Below are 17,221 nucleotides of genomic sequence, written 5' to 3' on the forward strand. Positions count from 1 at the left end.
AAAATTTTGCAATTGATTAAAAAATATTGGGCGCTTGATCGTTTTTTTCTTCGTGGTGTTAGAGTCCCTTTAAGGCAGAAGAAACATAGTATAGTCATTGTAAATGGTATTTTAACTTAATTGGATAAAGTCAATAGTGTGGACCACAAGAATTTATTTTAGGCCCAATTCTTTATAATCTCTTTATTAATGAACTTGTGGATGAGATTGAAAGTGAATATTTGCTGATGACACCAAACTATGTAAGATAATAAAAACGAAATTGTATAATATTACCAAATGATCCGGATAATACGGGCGTCACACGGTACGATATATCGGGCGAAATGTCGTCGGGGTCACGTCGGTAGTGACGCACATCCGGCATCGTCTGATAAAGCATGCCATGTTACAGCGGTGAACGAGAAGAAATACTCACCTTCTCGTTCATCGTTGACACGTTGCTCACTTTCAAAACATCGCCCGTCAGGTTGTTCATTGTTCTCGTGGCAGCACATGTCGCTCCGTGTGACACCCTGGGAATGACGAACACAGCTTACCTGCGTCCCGCCGGCAATGTAGAAGGAAGGAGGTGGCCGGGATGTTTACGTCCCGCTCATCTCCGCCCCTCTGCTTCTATTGGCCGGCTGCCGTGTGACGTTGCTGTGACGCCGAACGTCCCTCCCCCTTCAGGAAGTGGATGTTCGCCGCCTACAGCAACATCGCCCGGGAGGTAAGTACGTGTGACGCGGGGTTAACGACTTTGTGCGCCACGGGCAACTAATTGCACGTGACGCACAAACGACAGGGTTGGGTACGATCGCTCGTGCAATCGCACGATAGATTGTACCGTGTGAAGCCCGCATCAGATATATGCATAGCAGAACACACGTAGATGAAGTTTAACTCCTTAGTGACAATGACAATTTTGACCTTAATGCCCAAGACAAATTTTACAATTCTGACCAGTGTCACTTTAAAGTTATAAAGTTCTGGATTGCTTGAGTGTATCCCAGTGATTCTGAAATAGTTTTTTCATGACATATTGTACTTCATGATAGTGGTAAATTTAGTGCAATATCTTTTGTGTTTATTGGGAAAATTTTTTTTAATTTTCATAGTTTTAATTTTTGCGCCCGTCACACGCAGCGATATCGCTAGCGAGCGTACCTGCCGCCGTCGTTTGTGCGTCACAGGCAAATTGCTGCCCGTGGCGCACAATATGGTTAAGAGACATCACACGAACTTACCTGCATAGTGACGTCGCTGTTGCCGGTGAACCGCCTCCTTTTTAAAGGGACGGTTCGTGCGGCGTCACAGCGACGTCAATAAGCGGCCGCCCAATAGAAGCGGAGGGGCGGAGGTGAGCGGCCGTAACATCCCGCCCACCTCGTTCCTTCCTCATTGCCGGCGGCCGCAGGAAAGCTGTAGTTTGTCGTTCCCGAGGTGTCACACAGCGACGTGTGCTGCCTCGGGAACGACAAACAACCTGCGTCCTCAACAATCAACGATTTTTTGAAACGATGGACAATTTGGTGAGTATTTTCCATCGTTAATGGCCGCTCGTTGGTGTCACACGCAACGACATCGCTATCGATGCTGGATGTGCGTCACGGAATCCGTGACCCCGGCGATATATTGTTAGATACGTCGCTGCGTGTGACGGGGTCTTTAAACCAGAGAGATATGTCACATAAAATAGTTAATAAATAACATTTCCCTCATGTCTACTTTACATCAGCATAAGTTTTGAAACACTATTTTTTTTTCTTAGGAAGTTAGAAGGTTGGTGCAGTGTCCCACTGGTGCAAAGATATTTGCAGCACCTCTGCATTGCTCACTCAAACTCATTTTTACTAAGCTATTATAATAGCAAACACTGAGGAAACTTAGTGGCATCCTAAAAGTGGCTGTTGGACTTCATTAGTGTCCCACTGGTGCAAAGATATTTGCAGCACCTCTGCATTGCACACTGAAGCTCATTGTTACAAAGCCATTATAATACCAAGCACTGAGGAAACTTAGTGGCATCCTAAAAGTGGCTGTTGGACTTCATTAGTGTCCCACTGGTGCAAATCTATTTGCAGCACCTCTGCATTGCACAATCAAACTCATTTTTACTAAGCTATTATACTAGCAAACTGTGCTGCCATTTTAAGGGCCATAGTTTAATTCTCCAGGATAGTTATTGTTGTTTATTCTGCTGTCAATAAAGGTAGACCACCGCTGCAATCTACACCACCTCTCAATTTTTACTACCACATTTTAAGTGGACAATCTTGTCGCTAGCAAAATGAGTGGCAAAATGACAGATGCTGGTGGAAAGGGGAACAGGCGTGTTGGAAAAGGAAAAAAAGGGTTTGTCCATGGGGAAGGTGGCAAAGCTCCATTAACATCTGCTGAAGATAGGCCATCTTCCAGCAAAAGTAAGATGTCTACTACTTTCCGTGGACAATCGGATGTGCTCCCTTTTTTACGAACACGAACAACTGGAACAAAGGTAGATGTTGCCCAAAAAAAGAAAATGCTTGAATGGATCTCAAATGGTCCAACAAGTGCCCTCTCCTCCACCTCAACTACCGCATCCAAAAAACACCAGTCCTGTGAGTTGTCATCCCAATCACACTTGCTTTCTCCCAGCTCTCAAGTCTCCAACCGCCCTGCACAGTATGGTGGAACAGAGATGGCTGAGTCTGCAGAGCTGTTCAGTCACACTATAACCTGGGAATCAGAGGTCTGCTCCCAAGCTACAGTGAGTACAGACCAGGAAATGGTCTGCAGTGATGCCCAGAACCTTTGTGACTCTGATTCAGGCCGCGATGACCAAGTTTCTGAGCATAATGTTTACCCTTATTCACAAACTGAAACACCTGTTGTAATAGACAATGAGGAACATACTGATGATGATGAGACGCAGATACCAGATTGGGATGACAACTTAAATATTCGTTCAGGGCAGGAAGAGGCTCGGTCTGAGGGGGAGGGGAGTGCAAACACAACGCTTGATGAGGAACTTCTAGATCCCACCTACTGTCAACCCACAGTCAGGCACTCGAGGAGGTCAACAGAGGCGGTGGAGGAGCATGCTACTGATGACGAAGTTACCTTGCGCCTTCCTGGACAGAGGAGGAGTACTGGTAGCACGTCTACAACTGCATCCTCAGCCACCACTCTGCCTCTGAGCACTAGTCGGGGTGGCTCAGCAGGTCGCATGCCCTCTAAGCCTTGCCTAGCCTGGTCCTTTTTTGACATAGCAAAAGATCGCAAAATCATGTGATATGTAAAATTTGTCGTGGCTCTGTTAGTAGAGGGCAAAACCTCAGTAGTTTGACAACTTCTTCCATGAATCGTCACATGAATAAATATCATATGTCCCAGTGGGAAGCTCACCGTGCTGCAATGCGGCCTAGCGGAGCGGACCATCCACCGTCTGCCCCTTCCAGTGCATCCGCGCGCTCTTCATCTTCTAGGACTGTGGGGACAGCTGTCACACCTGGTTTTCCATGCACAACTTCCACCACTGTAACCAACAGGCAGTTTGCTTGGTACGTCGTCAGTTGGTTTGGAAGGGGAAACAAGTGCGTGAGTACAGCTCTCTCAGACATCGGTAGCACCATCATTGGATGAAGGCAACATCATGTCTACACCTGCACCTTCCTCACAAACCTGCATTTTTCCAGGGACACCCTACTCACCACCGTCTACACACAGCAGCCAGATCTCTGTCCCTCAGATGTGGACAAATAAAAGGCCATTTCCTGCGACCCATGACAAATTTAAGAGGTTGACTTTATCCCTCTGTAAGCTCTTGGCTACCGAAATGCTGCCTTTCCGCCTGGTGGACACACAGGATTTTAGAGACCTTATGTCTGTCGCTCTGCCCCAGTACCAGATGCCCAGTCGCCACTAATTCTCGAAGAAAGGTGTGCCTGCGCTACACCAGCATATCGCACACAACATCACCGCTTCCTTGAGAAACTCTGTGTGTGAACGGGTGCATTTCATCACCGATACGTGGACCAGTAAGCATGGACAGGGACGTTACATGTCGCTGACTGGGCACTGGGTTTCTGTTCACGGTGGCTGCACGAATAGCTGCCGTGTAAATGCTATTGAAAAAATTGTGCTACCATATAGAGGGGGCAATATCACAAAAATTATGCGCAGGAAAGAGGCAAAATGGATTTTTTTAATGGAGACCAAAGCTCCCCACGGTATGAATTTGAGGGATGAACTAAGGAATATATACTAATGTATTAAATCGTGATATATTATTTTTTGGATAAAATGATGTGTTTTTCATCTGATCTATATTAGTGTGTGTTCTTCCTTATGGATTCATATATATATGGATGTTCTGTATATTAACACTCCCTATTTTAATTCATGAATAATGACAAGTTTCTCTCTGCATTTTTTACAAAATTATAAAATGAAAAAATTAATATTTTTTCACTTTCTCCATCATATGATGTAAATTGGAATTTATGAGTTTGGTAAAAATTAGTGATATGCATATATACGTATTTATGGATATATATTTATGGATATGTTTTTGTGTTTGCATATCGCTGTCATAATATCCATTCTACTTATATGTGTTTTGCTGCTCATGTGATATGTATAGCAATTATGCTTTGATATATACCAGTGGTATTTGCCTGTACATAAGTCTGACCTTTTTTCCTTCTTTTCTCTCTATGGTGTCATATCCGTTTTTATTTCTCCTCCCCTTCCCCTTTCCTTTAAATCTCCATTTGGTTTTCTAATCTATATGGATAGAGATTAAGAGCATGTAGCTCGAAACGCGTAATCCCTGTCATCTTATCTCATCTTCTATGGGGACCTTTTTATACTTCTGGATATGATTCACATCTGTTTTATTATGGAAATCTGAATAAAAATCAAGTTTTACTATACATCTTGGACACGAGTGCTGGATTCTTTCCTTTTTCCTGGAGTTCCCTTGCCGGGCCGGCCTCACCGTGCACGTGTCCCTCATCGGAGTCTCCATTTGATCTGGGTGAGCTGATTTTTCCTTTTTTCGTCTTGTTACTTGCCATGGCCTTCGTGCTCCCCTGACCTACTGAATATATATATAGTGTGAACTTTGTTATTGGATTATACCGAAGGACGTTTATGAAATCTTGTTTGATCACACTATATAGAATATGGAGACCCCTAATCCTAATATCTCTACACATACCGATGATTTCTTTAATGTCAATTGTCAGACAAGACTGAATAGAGCAGCAAACATTTTTCTACATAAAACTGGGGATACGATCTCACAGGATCAAAGTGACTTAAATACTCTAATGCATCAATTGGAAAAACATATGTCGTCCCGACTGAAAACGTGGTGGGACTATAAAACTTTATCTGCCTATTTAGATCAAAAAATGATCCCTAGAGGGCTAAGGATAAAAAAACGCCCCACCACTGAGTTTGATGCCATTTTTCTAAAGGAATGGGACACTGTCCTCTCTGAATGCTCCCTTAAACTCATTAAGCTTATTACGGAGAGAGAACTATTGAAATTAAATGAGACAGAATTGAAAGTCAAAGAGATTGAGAACGAATTAAAGACTTTTTCTAATAACCCACAATTTACCACTCTCAAAGAAAAAATCAGTAATAACCTATCAAAATTGGAAGATTCTATTACTCTCAAGAAAGAAAAAAAGTTCAAAAGAGATGTTTTTGATTATGAGAATGATCAGGTGTACGATTGGCCACAGATTCGAAGACATTACAGACAACATACAACACCCAGATCAATCATTAGAAAGAGGGTGAGTTTTTCTTCCACGGAAATGGATTCCTCTGAAAACAACATTGATACTTCTGACTCTGAAGGACAATCTTTATTGGACACACGGAATGCTCAGATGAATATGTCAAAAAACGCACAAGAAAAATATCCAAAAAAACAACAAAAAAGAAAAACAACATCTCAGACGGGCCGGACGGAAACACCGTAATAGAAAAGGACATATTCTTTCATCGGACTCTGAGGGGAAATTACTAGGAGATCATAATGATCTCACTATATTGAATATGTCAGCCAATATCCTAAGTAATGACCAAATGAGTGTTTTACAAAAAGGCTTGAACTTTGTTCCGACTACGAGATTCAATGTTTTTGAAACACTTATGGACATTAATAAATTTATTAGACGCTTAACCATCAATAAACATTTTTTCTGTAATGATATTGAATCTGCATGTTCTGATGAAACTAACCTACCTTGCAAATTTCTTCCTACCACATTTCCTGAACAAATGTCTTTAACTATATTGCGTGACCTTTCTGATCTGAGTATGGAACCTCAAAATTGTTGTGATATACAGTTTTCCAACCGAGTCCCCAATTCAGATTATTATCCCATACACTCTAAAACTACTAGTATGGAGGATTTCCAGAATGTCATAGAGTCCGAACTAATTAAATTAAGGAAAAATAAAAAAAACATTAAACACAATCTGAGTTTACATGAACAGACCGCCTTGTCTCAGTTACGGGAGAACAATAATATTGTTATTAAAAGATCTGACAAAGGTGGATCTGTCGTGGTATTAGATGTCGGACTCTATTTAATGGAATTAAATAAAATGCTTAGGGAGAATTCCATCTATAAAAAAATCTCTAATAACCCCAGTGAGGGAGTTAAAGGTTGTCTATCTAGAATTCTGGAGGAGGGTGTACAACTTGGTGTGATTTCGGTGAAGCAGAGTGAGTACTTATATCCACCTTCTTCCATTATCCCTTTGTTCCATGCTTTACCGAAGACGCATAGGAATCGCTTTCCTCCAGAATTCAGACCTATTATATCAGGAATTGGTTCCGCAACTGAACGATTATCTGAGTGGTTGGATACACGTTTGCAATCTTTGGCACAAATTTCTCCTAGTTATGTGAGAGATACCAAGTACATCCTAAGTATTTTTTCTAAATTTGCATGGAAAAAAGGATACACCTGGTTAACTTGTGACATTGCCAGTTTGTATACATCCATACCTCATGAACTGGCTCTTATAGCCTTGAAACATCATATGTCCAGATATAGTGGCTACCCATCTGATCTCCAAAATTTCATCTTGGATGTTACTTGGTTTTTATTAAAAAATAATTTTTTTACTTTTATGGGTAGCTACTATGTCCAGACTCAAGGTTATGCTATGGGTGCGAAATTTTCCCCCTCCCTAGCAAACATTTTTTTGTCCTGGTGGGAGGAGGGGAATTTTTTTTCTGTGGATAACCCCTTTTCACACAATATTGCAATATTTCTCCGTTATATTGATGACGTGATCATTGTGTGGAAAGGGGAGGAAGAAGGGATTTTGGATTTTATGACATATTTAAACAATAATCCTTATAATCTTGGGTTCACACATGAATATCATAAGGAACGAATTACGTTTTTGGATGTTAGTTTTTCCTCCAATCCTGAGAATGAAGCTGTAACATGTAATCTATTCAGAAAGCCGACGGCAGGGAATTCTCTACTCCACGCTAATAGCTGTCACCCGAAACATGTGGTGAATAACATTCCCACAGGAGAGTTCATTCGGGCGAGGAGATGCTGCTCATCAGAAGAAGCGTATGTGAATGAATGCAGGATCATTAAGGAGAGGTTTCTCTGTCGGGGCTTTTCTGATGCGATTATTTCTAAGGCTAAAATACGTGCAGATTCTAAGACTAGAGACCAGTATTTAATGGATAAACAATTGAATCACACATACAAACAGCCATCGATTGTATTCTCCACTAAATGCAGCACAGATTTTTACTCCATTGTAAATATTATAAAAAAATATCTTCCTATACTTAGTACAGATGATACCATTAAGAACATTCTTGAGGAGGGAGTAAAGTTTGTCTCAAAACGAAATAATACCATTGCCTCTACTATATCCCCAAGTGATCACACTAATCGCAATAAAATTAATCCTCATAATTGGCTGTCTGTTACAGGCTCATATAGGTGTGGACAGAAGGCATGCAGTTTGTGCAAGTATATGTCCAATACGAAAAAAATTGTATCTAGTGTAACAAAAAATGAATATAATATCAATTCTTTTATTAATTGTAGCACAACTCATGTTGTTTACCTTATTACATGTGATATATGTAACATTCAATATATTGGGAGCACTGGCCGCAGTCTAAGAAAAAGGATTTCAGAACACCTATATGATGCCTGTAACAGAAGCAGCAGAAGCCCTTCGGGTGCTTCACAACATTTTATTTCTGTTCACGGTGGCTGCACGAATAGCTGCCGTGTAAATGCTATTGAAAAAATTGTGCTACCATATAGAGGGGGCAATATCACAAAAATTATGCGCAGGAAAGAGGCAAAATGGATTTTTTTAATGGAGACCAGAGCCCCCCACGGTATGAATTTGAGGGATGAACTAAGGAATATATACTAATGTATTAAATCGTGATATATTATTTTTTGGATAAAATGATGTGTTTTTCATCTGATCTATATTAGTGTGTGTTCTTCCTTATGGATTCATATATATATGGATGTTCTGTATATTAACACTCCCTATTTTAATTCATGAATAATGACAAGTTTCTCTCTGCATTTTTTACAAAATTATAAAATGGAAAAAATAATATTTTTTCACTTTCTCCATCATATGATGTAAATTGGAATTTATGAGTTTGGTAAAAATTAGTGATATGCATATATACGTATTTATGGATATATATTTATGGATATGTTTTTGTGTTTGCATATCGCTGTCATAATATCCATTCTACTTATATGTGTTTTGCTGCTCATGTGATATGTATAGCAATTATGCTTTGATATATACCGGTGGTATTTGCCTGTACATAAGTCTGACCTCTTTTCCTTCTTTTCTCTATATGGTGTCATATCCGTTTTTATTTCTCCTCCCCTTCCCCTTTCCTTTAAATCTCCATTTGGTTTTCTAATCTATATGGATAGAGATTAAGAGCATGTAGCTCGAAACGCGTAATCCCTGTCATCTTATCTCATCTTCTATGGGGACCTTTTTATACTTCTGGATATGATTCAGATCTGTTTTATTATGGAAATCTGAATAAAAATCAAGTTTTACTATACATCTTGGACACGAGTGCTGGATTCTTTCCTTTTTCCTGGAGTTCCCTGGCCGGGCCGGCCTCACCGTGCACCTGTCCCTCATCAGAGTCTCCATTTGATCTGGGTGAGCTGATTTTTCCTTTTTTCGTCTTGGGCACTGGGTAACTATGGTGATAGATGGTGAAGGGTCTGCTGCACAAGTCTTGCCGTCCCCACGACTTGTGTGTCAATCCTCTGTCTGTCCAAGTTCCTCCACTGCTTCTGCCTCCTCAACCTCGTCTGGGTCCTCCACCTCCGCCCCAAGCCTGCCTGGTCAGGCCACCAGCGTTGTAACTGCGCAGAAGGAATCACGCACCCCTCATTACTATGCTGGCAGCAGAGCGCAACGGCATCAGGCGGTCTTTGTCTTGAAATGTCTTGGAACTAAGAGTCACACAGCGGCTGAGTTGTGGGCAGCTCTGGAGACTGAGTTTGGTAAATGGTTGTCTCCACTCAACCTGCAGCCTGGTAAGGCCGTGTGTGTCAATGCTACAAACTTGGGTGCGGCCCTTCGCCTGGGCAAGGTGACACACGTGCCTTGTATGGCTCACGTGTTGCGCCTGACACATGAGCGCCTTCTTGCTGCACTACCTCCAACATGACCCTAGTATTGTCAAAATTAGAAGTGATGATGAGTACTGGCTTGCCACACTATTAGATCCCCGGTACAAGTCCAAATTTTGTGACATAATTCAAGCCATAGAAAGGAACGCACGTATGCAGGAGTATCAGCAAAAGCTGTTACTCGATCTTAACTCGGCTTTTCCACCAAACACCCATGGTGCACAGAGTGAATCTCCCAGTTGTAACTCGACAAATATGGGACCGTCTTGTCATCTTCAACAGTCTAACCGTACCAGCAGCACCATATCTGGTGCTGGCAACAGCAATTTTATTGAATCTTGTCATAATGTTTTTTAGACCATCCTTTGCAAGGCCACCAGAGACAACAAGTCTGACACATAGTCAACGGCTGGAGAGGATGATACAGGAGTATCTCCAAATGAACATCGATGCCATGACTTTGCAAATGGAGCCTTGCTCATTTTGGGCTTCAAATCTTGAACAATGGCCAGAGCTCTCCACTTACGCCTTGGAGATCTTGTCGTGTTCAGCTGCCAGTGTTGTCTCTGAACGTGTCTTCAGTGCTGCTGGGTGTGTGCTGACAGATAAGCGCACGCGTCTGTCCAGTGACAATGTGGACAGACTAACGTTCATCAAAATGAACAAGTCATGGATCCACAAGGAATTTACTACCCCTGTGTCATCCTGGGGAGAGTAAATGCTTGTGTATTTTGAATGTGCTTGATGCAAATCTACCTGTGAAATGTACAACTGGGGCACAAGTGCTGCCACTGAAGGGGTGGGTGTCTGTGTGGCCCAATTTTTGGAAAAAAGGGAGACTCCACTTAGAGTAACTCTTGCTTGCTGTGTTTTTAAAAAGGAGCTAAGATGAACAAGTCATGTTTCAGCAAAGACTTTGCTACCTACCCCGGTGTCATCCTGGGGACGGGTAAGGATGGCGTATTTTTGAATGTGCTTGATGCAAATATACCTGTGAAGTGTACAACTGGGGCACAAGTGCTGCCACTGAAGGGGTGGGTGTCTGTGTGGCCCAATTTTTGGAAAAAAGGGAGACTCTGCTTGGACTAACCCCTGCTTGCTGTGTTTCTAAAAATGATCCAAGATGAACAGATCTGGGATCAGCAAAGACTTTGCTACCTACCCCGGTGTCATCCTGGGGATGGTTAAGGATGGCGTATTTTTGAATGTGCCTGATGCAAATCTACCTGTGAAGTGTACAACTGGGGCACAAGTGCTGCCACTGAAGGGGTGTCTGTGTGGCCCAATTTTTGGAACAAAGGGAGACTCCGCTTGGAGTCACCTTGCGGTGTTTTACATGATTTTAGAAGGGAAAAAAAGGGAACCAGCACGATCTGAAATTGGCATGCATCATATAAAAAGTGAAAATTCACAAATTTATTCCAACTGTACTATAATAAAAAAATGAGATTTTTAGCAAATAATTGATCAATTTTTTTATTGTAGTACAGTTGGAATAAATCTGTGAATTTTCACTTTTTATATGATGCATGCCAATTTCAGATCGTGCTGGCTCCCCTCTCTCATGATTTTAGAAGGGCATGCCATGTCTATATCTGTGTCTCGTCCTCTTTTTCCTCGTAACGCTGTTTTGTTTTTGCATGAGAATTTGTTCTTGTCACTTTCCCATGTGTTTGTGTTGTGTTGTGAGTTGTTTGTCACCTTTTGGACACCTTTGAGGGTGTTTTCTAGGTGTTTGTATGTGTTTGTGATTGCCTCCCATTGTTTCCTATGTGGTTCGAGTGGTTTGCCGAACCGGTTCGCCAAACCGAACTCAAACGCGACCTCCGTTCGACGAACCAAGCTTGAACCGAACCGCGACCGGTTCGCTCATTTCTAGATATGACATCATCACTTTATGATTGACATGAGAGCTTCTATAGGACCTGGTTTTCTTGGTTAGATTTAAATTCTCGGTGGAATATGATGCCCTGCTCACGGGCAGCTAGATTACTGTGGTTGATACGCAACTATTATACCTTGGGTAGAGCCCCACCCCTTCTTTTTGACGTTCTGTATATTTTATTTTTTTAATTTTAAAGTTTTATTGGTTTCAAAAGAAAAAACATACAGATAGATACATTGTCCAATACCATAAGATATTAGGTGTTATAGCATTGAAATAGAACAAGCCTTTACAACAGGTCCAGGCCTTAGGCTCCACAACTGCACAACATTAGGTAAGAAGAAATTGGACACTGAGTCTTACCACAGATAAGAGCTTATCAGATGGGCAGAGAAATGCATGGTGAGAGATAGGAATCAGAAGAAGAGGGGCGGGTTTAGAATGTAAATCAGTGAATAGAGAGGTATAGGGGAGGATATGTGATGACCGGGACGGTATTTTCATCTGTTGAGTCTAAAAGAGGAGAATGAATAAATGTTTTCTAGGGGGTGATACATGCCAAGGAGTCTGAGCACCGGGAGTCAATTAAAGCTAAGAACTTGGGGCCCGAGAGGAAGACCTCCCACGTGAGCCATTTAGAAGTGGTTTCCACTATCTGACCTCTCGACTGGGCCATCACCATTTCCATATGGTGTACTGTATTCACCTCTGTCGCCCATTCCTCCATGGCTGGGGGAGTGGGGTCTTTCCAATGTCGTGGGATCACAGTCTTGGCGGCCTGGAGGAGGGGGCCCATGAGGGATTTTTTATACTTTTTTTCTGAGATTTTAAACATAAATAGCAAGACTGCCTCAGGGCGACTAGGGACTATGGTCCCCGTGACCTCTTGAATGGCCGTCAATACTTTGCTCCAAAAGGCCGTCAGGCTTGGGCAGGGTCACCATATATGGGTCATGGTGCTTGCCCCTGGGCTCCGAAACGCCAACACACATCTGGAACTTCGGGACACCACACATGAAGAGATGATGGGACCCTATACCACCTGGTGAGGATCTTGTAGCAGGTTTCCTGCATTCTTGTGGCAACTACGGACCTATGGGTCAGGCGGAAACATCGTTCCCACTGATCCCTGGGAAACGTCTTGTTGAGCTCTGCTTCCCACGCAGTACAGAAGCGGGGGAGTGAAGTCTCCATCGCCTCTGTTACTATCTTATAAATCCTTGATATGGCATGTCGAGTGTCAGGTGTTCCGGTACAAATACGTTCAAAGGGAGTTATAGGCGGGAGGTGCCCCGCGGCTTGTCCCTGTGTGGTTATGAAGTGTTTGAGTTGGGCATATTCAAAATGGAACCTCAGCCTGGGGTCTCCGTTTCCCACAATATCCGATAGTGGGAGGAGAACTCCGTCTGGGGCCACCTGACCCAGTCTCAGGGGCCTCTGTTTTGAGCTGCCAAGAAATTTGTTGGACGATGCTCCTGGCAGAAAGTCAGGGTTGTCCGTAAGTGGCATAAGAGGACCCCAGAGCTTGAGCAGGGGTTTGCTCAATGGTAATGAGTGTACTGATTTCAGTGTTTGTTTGGTGCTGTAGGACATTGCTGTTTTATGTTTGGTGAGGTGTGGCCAATTCCACGGCAGGGTTGGGACTGATAAGGGGCATAGGTCATGTGCCAGCCGAACCCAGAGTTTTGAATCGTAATTATGTAAAAGGTCCAGGACTCTGGTGTGGGCAGCCGCCAGGTAGTATCGCCTACAGCAGGGGAGCCCTGCTCCTCCCACCCCTTTGGTTCTCGTCAGAACATTACTCCCATGTCGGGGTCGCCACTTAGTCCACACAAATTGGTTAAATAGACGCTTTACCTTTACACAGTAAGACGCTGGAATATGAACCGGAACCGTCTGAAGTAGATAGAGTAGTCTAGGTAAGGCTGTCATCCTGAGGGCGCTATTCCTGCCAAACCACGAGAGGGTACCCCGACCCCAGGAATCTAGGTCCCTCTCGAGCCTGGACAGGAAACTTAGAAAATTTAGTGAAAAAAGCCTGTCTATGTCAGATGGTATGATAATACCCAGGTATCCTATACAACCATTGGGTGGCCATTTAAAGGGGAATTTTGGCTTCACGGCGTTTACCACGTCTTGGGGGAGCGATATGTTCAGGGCTTATGACTTATCAAAATTAATTTTAAAATTGGACCATCTGCTGAAGCGATTTAGTTCCTGCATTAGGGATGGAAGAGAGGTGAGTGGATTTTGCAGGTATATGAGGAGGTTGTCTGCAAAGGCGGCACATTTGTATTCTTGGTTTGCGATTTTGATTCCTTGTATGTCGGGGTTGAGACGAATGGCCGCCAGCAGGTGTTCCATGACTAAGATGTAAAGTAGTGGGGATAGAGGGCATCCCTGCCGAGTCCCGTTATGTATGTTAAAGGGCCTTGACAGAGTACCATTAATTTTTAAGTGGGCGTTCGGGGAGCGGTATAAGGCCAGGATTTTGGATGAGAAGGTTGGACCGAAGCCGATGTGGGTCAGGGTCTGGGAGAGTGAGTGCCAAGAAATTCTATCGAATGCCTTTTTGGCGTCTAAAGATAGCATCATCATGGGAATTTTTTGGGTGCTGGCATGTTGAATCAGGTCTAGGGTTTTAAGGGTATTATCCCTTGCTTCCCTGCCGGGGACGAATCCGACCTGGTCCAGGTGCACCAGATTAGGCAGAAGGGGATTAATTCTATTTGCGAGGAGCTTAGCGTATATTTTTAGATCCACGTTAAGCAATGATATTGGTCTAAAACTACTGTACGCGGTGGGGTCCTTCCCGGGTTTTGTAAGTAGGGCCACATGAGCTGTCGTGGCATGGGGGGGGAATGGAAACTCATCTGAGATGGCATTAAAAGAGAGGAGCATCAGGGGCGCAAGTTGTGCTGCAAATACTTCATAGAATTTGGCAGGAAGTCCGTCTGGGCCTGGGCTCTTGTTGCCTGGTAAATTACCGATTACTGTCAGGACATCTTCTAGTAGGAAGGGGCGCTCAAGATCTACAGTTATGGATCGGTTGAGGGGTTTGAAGGGAGAGGCCATTGAAGGGAGTTCACCGTTTGCCTCAAGGGGATCAGGGGTCAGGTTATATAGTTTGGAATAGTAAGTGTGGAAGGTATTAGAGATATCTGGGGTAGCGTATAACAATTTATCTCGAGAATTCTTTATACAGGGAATTAGAGTGTGGGCTCTCCCCTCTTTTAGTGCGTTAGCCAGCAATCTGCCCGGCTTGTCCCCAAACTCGTAGAATTTTCCCCTCCCCACCTGTAACAGATGCTGATATGATGAGTCTAACATTTTCTTGACCTCCAGTCTAGCCTGTAGGAGGGTCTGTAGGGTGGTAGCCGATAAGGCCCGCTTGTGAACGAGCTCCAGGTCTGAGACCTTACGGAGGGCATTTACCAGGTTCTGAGCCTTCTCTTTTTTAATGCGAGCCCCGTGCTTAATGAAAATGCCCCTTAGACGCACGTCAATGCTTCCCATTTGTATGTGGGAGCTGTGTCATCTGCTGAATGGTCCTCTGAGAATTGAGTAATAGCAGTCTGCACCTCAGAGGTACATAGCCCGTCCAGAAGCAAGGCCTCATTAAGCCGCCATGATCCCCTAGGGGCCGGGAGAGAGGGAACTTCAACCTCGCAGTACACCGGCGAATGGTCCGACCACAATATGTTGCCCATTCTAACGTGTCTGACCCAGGGGAGAACGTTGTGCTGTATAAAAATATAATCTATGCGACTATATGAATCTTGAGTGTGGGAGTAGAAGCTATAATCTCTATCAGATGGGTGTGCTATTCTCCATGTATCAAACAGCTGAATGCTCAGCAGGGTTTTTTTTATACGTTTAATTGTAGCATATGATATACTAGATTTCCCTTTAGAGTTATCTAATGTGGGATCAAGAGTGACATTAAGGTCACTACAGAGCATTGCTGTACCTCGTATTAAGAGGGTCGCAGTGTCAACAAGGCCAACCATGAAGTCATCCTGTTTCTGGTTTGGGGCATACGCATTTATTATCGTGAAAGTTTGGTCTTCGGCTATCAGTGAGAGGATAATATATCGTCCCAAGCTGTCCGATCTGCAATTTATGATTTGATGAGGGAGAGATTTATGAATGGCGATCGCCACTCCCTTTGAACGCGACTCTGGGTTATCAGAGAAAAACCAGGTCTAGTAGTATTTGTTCTTTATGACCGGGGTATGTCCCTTTTTGAAATATGTTTCCTGAAAACATATTATTTTTACCTTATCCTTGTGGAAATGGTAAAGAATCTGTGCTCTTTTCTCCGGTACGTTCAGACCCCTGGCATTGAAAGATACTATTGTCAGGTTGGCCATCTGTAAAACAATAAAAAGTTATAGATGCATGAGATTTGAGGACAGACTAATCCATCCCGGCCACCTACAAGAAAGAGAAGGTACGGTGTGACCCGTGGGAGGCAGGAAAAGAATAGAAGTAGGGGCAGAAGGAACCGCAAGGGAGGAGCCCCTGCATTAACCCGTAGTGGAGGACAAGTTTTCCAGAGGAACAGCAGCAATGAGGGTAGAAAGGACAGCAGGGGTATAGCCCCTACATAAAACACTAATTGAGAACAAACGTTCTTGGGGAGCATGTCCGCTCTACTCGGGCAGGACAGAGGAACCCGACCTATTAGGGGGAGAAAAAAGTCAGACGTAGCCTATCGCGGCTCCATATTAAACTGCAAACATTAGATATAACCCTAAACACTGGCACAAATAACAAAAAGATTTGGGCCTAAAGGGCCTTAGATGGGCATTTAGATAACATGAAAAGTCGTTTAACTTAATTACCTAGATGTGCAATGCACTGAGTGGATTCTATTAGCATCTACAGCTGTTTAGTTCAATTAACGTGGTCTTCCCGTTCTATGACCGCGCAGCCCCCTTGGTGGTAGGCCTCCTGCTGATCTAGGAGACTGGGATGTAAGCAGAGGGGCAGGGCGCCTTCCCGGTGCCCATGGCTGAAGCAGGGTGGTGGGCCATTGAGGGATGGTAATTGAGGGTAGGCCCAGGTTTGAGATGAAGAGTGGGAGGTCCTCTGGGGATCTCAAGACCCACCACCTCGAGTCTTTTTGCACTGACAATGAAAAGGGGAAGCCCCAGCGAAATGGGAGCCCTCTTTCTTTAAGCATATCCAGCATGGGTTTGAGAGTGGCCCGTTGAGCCAAGGTATGCCTTGACAGGTCCGGCATAATGCGGATAGTAGAACCGTTATATGTTAAGGACTTTTTCTTCCGGGCTGCTTGGAGGATGGCTTCTTTTGCTGCAAAAAAGTGTACCCTACACACGACATCTCTTGGACGTGGATCCCCTGGGTCCGGGGGACGTAGCGCCCTATGGGCTCTGTTGAGCTCTAGGGTAGCCCCAGGTGGCCTTTTCAACAAGTTGTTAAAAATTGAAATAAGGACTGAGGATATATCAGGGGCGGCGATTGACTCAGGTAGGCCCCTGATACGAAGATTATTTCTTCGATTTCTATTCTCCAAGTCGTCTACATGCTTTTGGAGAGCAAATATCTGCTTGGACTGGTTTAGTATTGAGTCCTGCATAGTTTGGACATTGACTTGGGATGTTGATTGCTGATCTGCTAGTACATCTACCCTGTGTGTGAGGGA

At 43.6% G+C, this 17,221-nt stretch overlaps 1 protein-coding gene across 6 annotated transcripts in view; it reads left to right on the plus strand.

Annotated features, from left to right (window-relative positions):
• The window catches only part of RECK (reversion inducing cysteine rich protein with kazal motifs), a 1,668,523-nt gene that overhangs the window by 1,361,441 nt on the left and 289,861 nt on the right, over nucleotides 1–17,221 (plus strand). For 3 of the 6 annotated variants that reach the window (XM_075314990.1, XM_075314992.1, XM_075314994.1), the window contains one exon: nucleotides 4,762–5,145. The exons of the other annotated variants lie outside the window; for them this stretch is intronic. In XM_075314990.1, coding sequence (XP_075171105.1) covers nucleotides 4,762–5,061 — 300 coding nt within the window. In that variant the 3' untranslated portion in view covers nucleotides 5,062–5,145. Of the gene's footprint in view, nucleotides 1–4,761; nucleotides 5,146–17,221 lie in introns of those variants that run through there. 6 annotated transcript variants of the gene reach the window in all.

This window comes from Anomaloglossus baeobatrachus, chromosome 6 (genome assembly GCF_048569485.1).
Source record: "Anomaloglossus baeobatrachus isolate aAnoBae1 chromosome 6, aAnoBae1.hap1, whole genome shotgun sequence".
NCBI classification, from domain to species: domain Eukaryota; kingdom Metazoa; phylum Chordata; class Amphibia; order Anura; family Aromobatidae; genus Anomaloglossus; species Anomaloglossus baeobatrachus.